Below are 11,147 nucleotides of genomic sequence, written 5' to 3'. Positions count from 1 at the left end.
TTGCGATTTGTATATTGTAATACTTCACACAATAAATAACCAATATTGCCCTAATGTTTCCGGGTGCAATGAGAAGCGACAGGACTTAAACCAGCTTTTTATCACTGAAAGCAATCTATCGGGAGACGTTAAAAGGAGGGACTTAACGCGTAAATGTCATTATTGTTAAATGATCGAAATAACGCACATTAATCACGTGAAAACGCAAGAAGAATTACCCAATCGACTAAAGAAAAATATGTAAATAAAAAGCATAGCAGATGATTTGTGACTTGTAACTTATTAATTCTTAATGGAATGAAAAAGGACAATTTGTGATATCTTTAAATCAGTACATTTTGAAAAAGCATTTTATTTGATAAAAAAAAAAAAATCAACAGAACTTGACAGCAAAAAAAAAAAAAAAAAAAAAAAAAAGCAAACAAAATACAGAGTTTCTCCTGTTCACAGTTTAAAAAGTAATATTGTAAGAAATTTTCAATACAAAACATAGACAGACACTGTAGAACGGTCATTTCAGGTATTGGGGATGTCCTTAGCAAAAAAAAGACAGCAGGGGGAGACATTTTCCCTGCTAAATTTAGACCCATCATTTGAACTTCAGAGCAGAAAATATAAAAACATATTCATCTGAAAATGAAACGGTCACTAAAGCCGGGCAAATCAGTTGCAACCATTTGTGCTGAACAAAGTAATGACAAAGCAAAAGAGCACAGTCAAGTTAGGAGAGCAAATCATGTCAAACACACGATCTGACAACATTCCTGATGCCACCAGCTACTTTAAGCGATCATATGATGGGCCACTTTTCTGAACTTTCATGGTCATTTCACGTGCTGTGTCTGAGATAGCCATCGCCACATCTTTGAGAGCAATAGATTTGTCTGCCATACGTAGCATGGACTTGAGACTTGCCCAGAAAACCTGCTGCTTTGTTTCATCACTGGGCCACTCAAGGTAGGTCTGTTGCCTCAGCAGACTTCTCAGCCTCAAGAACTTTCTGGGCAGGCAGTCATCAGGCAACGGCTCCAAAAGAATAAAAACCAGGGAGTCCTCCTGGACACTGATGGCTCTGTGCTGAGCAAAGAACAGCTCATAGTTACACCATTCACTTTGGACAAAATGTTTGGAGAGGACAAACAGGGTCTTGTAGCTGGCCTCTACACAGTTAATGATGTTGTCTATGACCCAGTCACCTGGGACGAAGTCGCGCTCATGAACACAGAGTGAAAACCCAGCATTTTCTAGGCACGGCACCAGCTGGTTGTCCACCCAACCTGCATCATGATGACTGTAGGAGATGAATCCATGATAAGCAAACGATACATTCATCAACAATTGCGAGCGCTTCTTGCTGCGTCTTTTCATCCGGATCCATACCATCAACATCTTTGCATACCACAACCCGTCATACTTGTAGAAAAGTCCGCCGATCATTGACACAATGACAGTCAGTACAGACAGAGCTAGGACAACCCGGAGCCACACTAAACATGACTGGTCCGTGGTTTTGAACTCAGAAAGTGGAAGGCCTGTGAGTGACTGAGGGGTGCTGCATGTGTAGTCCAGTGGCCAGTCCACTAGGATGGATTTGTCAAAACGGCTGAGGAACCAGTGGGAGTCGCATGTGCAGACGTACGGATTGTTCCCAGCTTTGAGAGTCTGAAGTCTTGGCAGTCTGTCCATCATCTCTTTGGATAGATATGTGATGGAGTTCTGGTCTATGTAGAGACTGACCACAGCTGAAGATTCACCAAAGTCTGGGATGAAAGGAATACCATTGGAACTGAGGACCAGATGTGTCAGATTGGGAAGCAGAGACACGTCGCTCTGAGTCATGGTTGTGATGCCTGTTTTTGTCAAGTCGATCTTCCTGAAACTTTTAGACAAGTACTTGAAAACGTCATTGCCAAGGTTGTTGTTAGCCAGGCTGATTTCCGTCAAATGTGCCGGCCAATTGCATTTTTCATCAAGGACAATGGAGTTGAAGCTGAGGTCCAGAAACTCCAGCGTCTTCATTTCGTGCGTCTTCCCTGCGATGAATGACAGACTCTGGAAGCGGTTTTGGCTCAAATACAGCCGTTTAAGTTTAGGGAACACAGAGGTGTATGAGCAAGTGTACCACCAGAAGCCATGGTCTGTCAGAAGATTATTTGCTACATCAAGAGTCTCCAGCGACGGCATGGCAAAGATTGAAATGCAGGGAAACATATACATCCCACTCGGAGACAACTTTATATAGGTCAGATTGGAAAGTGTCCCAATGCTCATGTTAAATCCCGGATTACTTGACTGATATCGCTTCACACCATCAAGGGCGAATGAACGAAGACTGTAGTGGTTAAGGTTTTTAAACTGAAACCCATCCGGAGTGTCTTCATAGTAAGTTATGTGGCCACAAGAGACATGCTGAATTCTAGAGAGCCACAAATTCTTCACCAATGATTCCAAAAAGGAGCTGTTTATCCAGGTGCTCTCTATGGTTAGATTCTTCAGGTTTGGCATTGTCCTCAAGTTCTCCAGAGGATCCACATCAAGGTCACAGTTGTCAGGAAAGAGGGTGATCAATCTCAGTGCTGTTGCTCCGGTCACATTCAAATCCCTCAGGATTCGATCAAACAAATCAAAATGACCACAAAACGAAGTATTGAGGGACATTTTCTGGAAGGACAATTTCAGGAGAGCACCAGCCTCGTATTTCTTCCAAGGAATTCCTGCTCCCAAAGCAAAATGTTTCAAAGGGATCCTCTGCAGGGGTCTGAAGTCATCAGCCGTGACCGACTGAGCAGTTGTGCTCCCAAGAGAAAGGAACTCCAGATCTTCCAGGCTCTCAAATGACCTTGGCAAGGCGTAGCTTTGGTGCGGATTGCCAGCCAAATCCAGAATTTTCAAGTTAGGCAATCTTAACTCAGGTATGGTCAGTAATTTGTTGCTGGACATGTTCAGAGCCTTGAGTGCAGGGATGCGATCAAAAGTGTCAACAGAGATCTCTTCCAATCCACAGTTGGTCATTTTAAGGAAACAAAGATTCGGCAGTATAACAAATGAATCTCCATTTAGTCTGCGGATGGGGTTGTAAGACAAATCCAGGTACTTGGTGTTGTTGGACAGATTGGAGGGAACACTGGTGAGATTCTCACGTGTCAGATCCTGCACTTCTCTCCTGGATGTCACACACAGACTCATTCCTTGTTCATCCGGTAATTCAGTCGAGGCGTGGGGGTCTATCATCCAGATCAGCAGGATAGCTGACATCAGGAGAGCCACATTGCCTCTGGGAGGAAAGACAGAATGATGAGTGGATTAAAATAATATCAATATGGAACCACGGCTTACCTTTTGGGGAGCATGGCTGCAAGACACTCAGTTTTCACAAGCAAATCAGTTACTGAGCTCTGATTTATTGTGGCTGTTGCAAAGTGCAAATCTCCCACCTACAGACTGCTGCAGTTCATTTGAAACTTTCAGTTCCTCTTTTAAACTAAATAAAATTTTACGACAAGGCTGAATGTCATCACAAAATGTCGGGGAGTGAGGGGGAAGAAGAGAGAGATGAGTGAAAAAGTTATATATGGATAGACTGAGTATTCGCTTGTTTTACTATTTAACTAAACCACCATCTCATAAGCAATGGAGGCAAAGGCAACTTGCATCCAGCCCAGATGAGCCTGCAGCTGCGCAAGCAGTGTCTTCCTAACAAGGGATTGAGGCTGAATTTGACACGCAGCACTCGATGAATGTTATATACGTGTATTTCGCCAATGGAAAATAGCCCACCAGGGGCGACTACTACTGTTATTGCTGCTACTACTACTACACCAACACAACAACTACTATTGTACTACAATAATAATCATGATAATAACTTGGGCATCGCCATTTCAGTAGCACAATACAAGCACTGTTTAAATTGTGATGTGACTTACACACAAAAACACAAGAAATATAGAAAATGTATTTATTTGCTCTCAAAAAACAACACATTTACATCAAAACCCCCCAAAATCTTTACACTAGTAATTACTGCATAACAAGCATTTTACCAACGAAATGCAGAAGGTCAAGATATACTGTTAAGAGTTTTATTGGTTCTTATTGTGAAGTTATCAAAATGCATTAACCTTGTGCTCAAGTGATGCGAATCAGAATGTGAGAAATTACTGGCAGTGAGTCAGCGGCAGCTGAAAAACAAGAAACATTTAATGAAAAGAGGAGTAGAATGTCCTTCAAGGGCGCTGACTCCCAGAACTCGGCGCCGTCCAGTGTTGGGCAAGTTACTTTAAATTAGTAAGATAGTTACAGTTACTAGTTACCTTGTTCAAGTTACTCATTACTTTCAAAGTAACTAGTTACTGGCAAAAGTAACTTTTTTTAAACTGTATATTATAGTGGAGCTCAAACAGAATCATCTTAGAACAGTCACGGTCATAAGGCTGGGTCGGGAACCAGCGACGTTGGGACTGAATCGGACCCATTACTATTATTTGTGTGGCCCTGCTAAACTAGCTAGTGAGATAATAAAGGCTCTCTCTGATCTATAAGCCTTAATCCACTTCAAGTGCAATCCCATTAAAATGTCGCCACTTAGTGACCTAAAGGTGCAATGGCAGTGAGTGCAGGTGAACGAATGTGTGCTTCTCGTCCACCACGGAAGCTTTTAACGCATACTATGGACACTGCTTTTTAAACTTTAAAGAGTTGTGAATGTGAAGTAATGAATAACGTGCATCTTTAAATCACAGTAATGATAAACGCGTTGGTAATTTGGGCAAAGGAATGTGTTATGGCACTCATTGTTACAAAAGATAACGCAGTTCCTATAACGCGTTACTTAATGACGCGTTAGTCCCAACACTGGCGGAGTCACCTGCGCGGATGGAGTCACTGACTGTATGACCTAATTGTATAATCTGTTAACACCTACTGTCTGAATTACATAAAGAAGCAAGAAGAAATGAGGCTCTTTAGTGCTCATGTGAGAAGCAGCCTCACGCACTCCTCGCAAGTAAGACCTTGACCTTGCTTCTCCATTGTGCAGATTTGTTGGCGGGAGACTTTTTGCCCTGACACATATGAGAAACCGTAGAAGTGTCAAGTGAATTGTTCGTACCAAAACAGACAGGACGGGGCCTATTTTCTTTGCAAATGAATGTACGAAACATTCTTCAACCACCATATCTCGAGGCTGCACCAGAGGCTTTTGACCGACAGTTTCTTCGTTTTGGATTTTTCATTTGCTTTCGTTTTTATTTCATTTTGACTTTTGTCTTTCAAATTCAGTTAGATATAACAGCTTTTTTTAAACCGGGGTGCATGAGAGACTGTCAGGTGTGCTGTGGGAAAATGATCCAGTTTCACCTCATTTGTCCGTAGATAGAGGCGTGCGATATGATGACATTAAATCATGACAATTACAACGTGTTGAGGAGCAACCAAGTTGAGGAGATCACATGGATTCGCTGACATTCTTTCTATACACTATACTGTAGAGCTACATTGAGTTTATACGCTGATCTGTCCGTCAGTCAAAGCAGTGCAGCTGTGGTGCGCGGCGCTCCTCGTCCCACACACTCACAGCGAAGAAGCCGGTCAAATGAGCAACTTCCAGCTGTTTTTAAACTTCATGCGCCTCTGATTTGACCGCACACCTTCGCGACAGAATGATAGAGGGAGTAATCCTTGTTGGACCCGTGACACCAAAGAGCTCCGCAGAGCTAACAGAGCTAACGGCTAACGTGACGTCTCACTTCAAAACTTGATTGATACTCATCGACTGTCAGAGTTTGCTTTGTGGTTTAAAAGTGGGCGAAAAACTAAACGCACAACAAAATAAATGCACTCCAAAATGTAAAAAGAGAAAGAATAATTGTTTTTATGGCGCAAGTTCAGGCAAAGTATGCTGAGGATTTGGCTGGAAAATCAAAACTACAATAAAATCATGAAAAAGAGAAGCGATAAAATCGAAACATTTACTTAATGTAAGTACATTAATAAATAAATCATGATATATTTTGCCATATTGTCCACCCCTTTCTGGAGACATTTGAAACAAGTTTTCTGCAATTTGTTTCTGCAAATAGCATGGAAAAACATGGATGGATTTTCTATATGACTTGAAGCTCAAGTGGCCTTTGGCCGAGGCTCCTTTGGGGGTGATTTTTTCAATGAACCAAAGGTGCCGTGGCTCAAAAACGGTTGAAAAACACTGAGTTATAATGCCTTTTTAATTTCATATTTAGTTACTGAGCTCTGATTGTGGCTGTCTCACAATGCAATTCTCCGAACTGTGAACAGTTTTTCTGAAACTTTCATTTCCTCATTTACGCTTCATGTTTTTAACATTTAAGAAGAGCGCTATTTTAAAATGCAATGTAAACCTTCCCTTTTGGTGCCAACTTGAGTTTATGATCAAGATTTTTTTCAACTTGCCAACCAGTGAGCTGTTTCAAAAACCTTAACTACAGAAATAATTAACATCAAACTATCGTTTTTACTTACCTAATTTCATATGTGTTCTGTTCATAGCAAAAAGAAAAGAATTAACCATGTAGTATGCAATGCATAAATGTTTCAGAATAATCTAAAATAGCGAAACAAACTGTAAAACAACCTCCTGAAATCAAAATCAGTGTATCCATGAACTGTATCAGCATTACATGAGCACAGAAGTGTGGAAGTCAGTTCAATGTACTGTCAACAGTACCTCACCAATCATTCACCAAGCTTTTTTATCACTGCAAACAATAAATCTTCTTGTTCTCATTTTCGAGATTTATTTCTCGGTCCTTTCTTCTGCCTGCTTTTGTGTTCCTTCATGTATTCATAAGTACAATTTTATTGTCATTGTCCTGTCTCCTTGCTTCTGGTCGCACTCTTTCTGCTTTACACACATGGTCCTTTACAGTAGTGGATGCGTTGAGGCTCAGTTGATGGTAAATAGATGAGACACTTTTTCCTGAATCTTTCAGGCAAGTTTTTGAGAATGAATATTAATTTTTTTTCTGAATAAACTGTAATATTCTGGAGATTGCATTGTCTTTGTATCACAAGAATGATAGATGTGGAGTAACTTGAACTACTCGGCTACATATTAGCTTAGTCGAGCATTTTCCAGGTTGTGTATCCCGACTAAGAGAAATTCTATCAGGTAGTCAGACCAACCAGTGAAACAGTCCAAACTTAGCTGGACTAACTGCAGTCACTAACTTCATTATCGTTTACCATCAGACGATTCCAGTAACTTTTCCCATTGAGTACATTGCCATCCCACCAGTACTATTGCTGTTACTATTACTAAACTTGTTACAATAATAGTTATAATGATGAGAATAACATGAATTAAATTAAGCATTGTAATTTCATTAACCACATCACAGAACTGTAAACTTAAACATTGAAAATGCATTTTATTTGTAGAAAAAAAACCCAACAACTTGTAATTACTGTATAAGAAGCCTTTTCTAAAGAAACATACAAGCACAAGATAGCAACACAAACCAAAGAACAATCCAATGATTTGTTGTTAACCAAAACAGACAGCAAATGGCGACATTTTCTCCATAAATAAAGCAATATTCCAAACATTCTTCATCCACCATTTCTTGAGAATTTGCCGACTTACAGGGCAATATCCATCAAAGAAGCTTTCATGAAGAAAAACTATCAAGAAGGCCAATTCAAAATTGAACAATGACTTAAGATTGGTATGAAACCATTGCATAAAACAAATCAGTTGCACATAGCCTAGCTGCTTTGCAAAGGACTGAAAAGAACAAGAGCTGTGTTGATACAAACAATCAGATTAACAGAGAAAATAATTTACAAAATTCTTTTAGGCAGGCAAATGTGTGTTTCAGTCTACTTTAAGCGATGATATGTCGGGCCACTTTTCTGGACTTTCATGGTCATTTCTTGTGCTGTGTCTGAGATAGCCATCGCCACATCTTTGAGAGCAATAGATTTGTCTGCCATACGTAGCATGGACTTGAGACTTGCCCAGAAAACCTGCTGCTTTGTTTCATCACTGGGCCACTCAAGGTAGGTCTGTTGCCTCAGCAGACTTCTCAGCCTCAAGAACTTTCTGGGCAGGCAGTCATCAGGCAACGGCTCCAAAAGAATAAAAACCAGGGAGTCCTCCTGGATACTGATGGCTCTGTGCTGAGCAAAGAACAGCTCATAGTTACACCATTCACTTTGGACAAAATGTTTGGAGAGGACAAACAGGGTCTTGTAGCTGGCCTCTACACAGTTAATGATGTTGTCTATGACCCAGTCACCTGGGACGAAGTCGCGCTCATGAACACAGAGTGAAAACCCAGCATTTTCTAGGCACGGCACCAGCTGGCTGTCCACCCAACCTGCATCATGATGACTGTAGGAGATGAATCCATGATAAGCAAACGATACATTCATCAACAATTGCGAGCGCTTCTTGCTGCGTCTCTTCATCCGGATCCATACCATCAACATCTTTGCATACCACAACCCGTCATACTTGTAGAAAAGTCCGCCGATCATTGACACAATGACAGTCAGTACAGACAGAGCTAGGACAACCCGGAGCCACACTAAACATGATTGGTCCGTGGTTTTGAACTCAGAAAGTGGAAGGCCTGTGAGTGACTGAGGGGTGCTGCATGTGTAGTCCAGTGGCCAGTCCACTAGGATGGATTTGTCAAAACGGGTGAGGAACCAGTGGGAGTCGCATGTGCAGACGTACGGATTGTTCCCAGCTTTGAGAGTCTGAAGTCTTGGCAGTCTGTCCATCATCTCTTTGTATAGATATGTGATGGAGTTCTGGTCTATGTAGAGACTGACCACAGCTGAAGATTCACCAAAGTCTGGGATGAAAGGAATACCATTGGAACTGAGGACCAGATGTGTCAGATTGGGAAGCAGAGACACGTCGCTCTGAGTCATGGTTGTGATGCCTGTTTTTGTCAAGTCGATCTTCCTGAAACTTTTAGACAAGTACTTGAAAACGTCATTGCCAAGGTTGTTGTTAGCCAGGCTGATTTCCGTCAAATGTGCCGGCCAATTGCATTTTTCATCAAGGACAATGGAGTTGAAGCTGAGGTCCAGAAACTCCAGCGTCGTCATTTCGTGCGTCTTCCCTGCGATGAATGACAGACTCTGGAAGCGGTTTTGGCTCAGATTCAGCCGTTTAAGTTTAGGGAACACAGAGGTGTATGAGCAAGTGTACCACCAGAAGCCATGGTCTGTCAGAAGATTATTTGCTAAATCAAGAGTCTCCAGCGACGGCAAGGCAAAGATTGATTGGCACGGCAAAATGTTCATCCCACTCCCAGAGAATTTTAAGTAGATCAGATTGGAAACTACGTCAAAGCTCATGTTAACTGTCGGATACCTGTATTGATAATGCTTCACACCATCAAAGGTGAATGAACGAAGACTGATGGAGTGGTTGAGGCTTTTAAACTGAAACCCATCCGGAGTGTCTTCATTGTAAGTTATGTGGACAAAAGAGACATGCTCTATTGTGGAGAGCCACAAATTCTTAAAAAATAATTCCAAAAAGGAGCTGTTTATCCAGGTGCTCTCTATGGTTAGATTCTTCAGGTTTGGCATTGTCCTCAAGTTCTCCAGAGGATCCACACCAAGCTCACAGTTGTCAGGAAAGAGGGTGATCAATCTCAGTGCTGTTGCTCCGGTCACATTCAAATCCCTCAGGATTCGATCAAACAAATCAAAATGACCACAAAACGAAGCATTGAGGGACATTTTCTGGAAGGACAATTTCAGGAGAGCACCAGCCTCGTATTTCTTCCAAGGAATTCCTGCTCCCAAAGCAAAATGTTTCAAAGGGATCCTCTGCAGGGGTCTGAAGTCATCAGCCGTGACCGACTGAGCAGTTGTGCTCCCAAGAGAAAGGAACTCCAGATCTTCCAGGCTCTCAAATGACCTTGGCAAGGCGTAGCTTTGGTGAGGATTGCCAGTCAAATCCAGAATTTTCAAGTTAGGCAATCTTAACTCAGGTATGGTCAGTAATTTGTTGCTGGACATGTTCAGAGCCTTGAGTGCAGGGATGCGATCAAAAGTGTCAACAGAGATCTCTTCCAATCCACAGTTGGTCATTTTAAGGAAACAAAGATTCGGCAGTATAACAAATGAATCTCCATTTAGTCTGCGGATGGGGTTGTAAGACAAATCCAGGTACTTGGTGTTGTTGGACAGATTGGAGGGAACACTGGTGAGATTCTCACGTGTCAGATCCTGCACTTCTCTCCTGGATGTCACACACAGACTCATTCCTTGTTCATCCGGTAATTCAGTCGAGGCGTGGGGGTCTATCATCCAGTTGAGCAGGATAACTGACATCAGGAGAGCCACATTGGCTCTGGGAGGAAAGACAGAATGATGAGTGGATTAAAATAATATCAATATGGAACCACGGCTTACCTTTTGGGGAGCATGGCTGCAAGACACTCAGTTTTCACAAGCAAATCAGTTACTGAGCTCTGATTTATTGCGGCTGTTGCAAAGTGCGAATCTCCCACCTACAGACTGCTGCAGTTCATTTGAAACTTTCAGTTCCTCTTTTACACTGGCTGTTTTATATATTCAGGAGGGGCATCATTTAAATAGATAAAATTTTATGAAGCCCTTTTAGTGACGGCGAAATAAACAAATAGGCAGGGGAGGGAGGGAGAGATAAGTGGAAAGTGAGAGGTGGATAGACATAGCATTCACTGGTTCAGCTACTTAAAGCCATTAACCACCATCATACAAGTAGTGGAGAGCAAAGGGCTACTTTTTCTGCTCAGATGAGTCTGCAGCTGCTCGGGCAGGGTCTTCCAAACTAGGGATTAAGACTGAGTTTGACGGCCTCCATTACATAAATGTCATTTCTATTTCACCAATGACAAGTTTCCATCACAAGACTATTAATTCTTTAACTGCTATTACAATGATAACAATAGTAAAAATGAAATTCATATTAAATTAGGCACAATGCTTCATAGGCAAACACACACAATAGAGGGAAAGTTTAAATGGTGATGTGATTTACTCACAAAAAACTCAGTCGATATTGAAAATGTATTTTATTTTCGGAAACACCCAACTTGACAGCCATAACACCAAACTCTCCTCTTGCTGTATGAGAAAGAAGAATTGTGATTCAGAGC

At 41.6% G+C, this 11,147-nt stretch overlaps 2 protein-coding genes across 2 annotated transcripts; both read right to left on the bottom strand.

Annotated features, from left to right (window-relative positions):
- Positions 1-662: 662 nt before the first annotated feature.
- On the bottom strand, positions 663-3,268 carry LOC128756986 (toll-like receptor 1). Its single transcript, XM_053861914.1, has one exon. It carries the CDS (start codon positions 3,253-3,255, stop codon positions 778-780), a length of 2,478 nt encoding a protein of 825 aa, XP_053717889.1. The 5' UTR covers positions 3,256-3,268; the 3' UTR covers positions 663-777.
- Positions 3,269-7,857: 4,589 nt separating this feature from the next.
- LOC128757199 (toll-like receptor 1) lies at positions 7,858-10,433 on the bottom strand. The gene is made up of 2 exons (XM_053862304.1): positions 10,420-10,433; positions 7,858-10,357 (listed from the first exon to the last, which is right to left on the bottom strand). Exons 1-2 carry the CDS (start codon positions 10,431-10,433, stop codon positions 7,858-7,860), a joined length of 2,514 nt encoding a protein of 837 aa, XP_053718279.1.
- Between the last annotated feature and the right edge of the window lie 714 nt (positions 10,434-11,147).

Source organism: Synchiropus splendidus, chromosome 4 (genome assembly GCF_027744825.2).
Source record: "Synchiropus splendidus isolate RoL2022-P1 chromosome 4, RoL_Sspl_1.0, whole genome shotgun sequence".
Classification (NCBI taxonomy): domain Eukaryota; kingdom Metazoa; phylum Chordata; class Actinopteri; order Syngnathiformes; family Callionymidae; genus Synchiropus; species Synchiropus splendidus.
This window is presented reverse-complemented; position numbering and strand designations above follow the sequence as displayed.

Excerpts from the sequence above, each read along its gene's own strand:
- LOC128756986 (XM_053861914.1), bottom strand. The coding sequence starts at position 3,255 with ATGTCAGCTATCCTGCTGATCTGGATGATAGACCCCCACGCCTCGACT.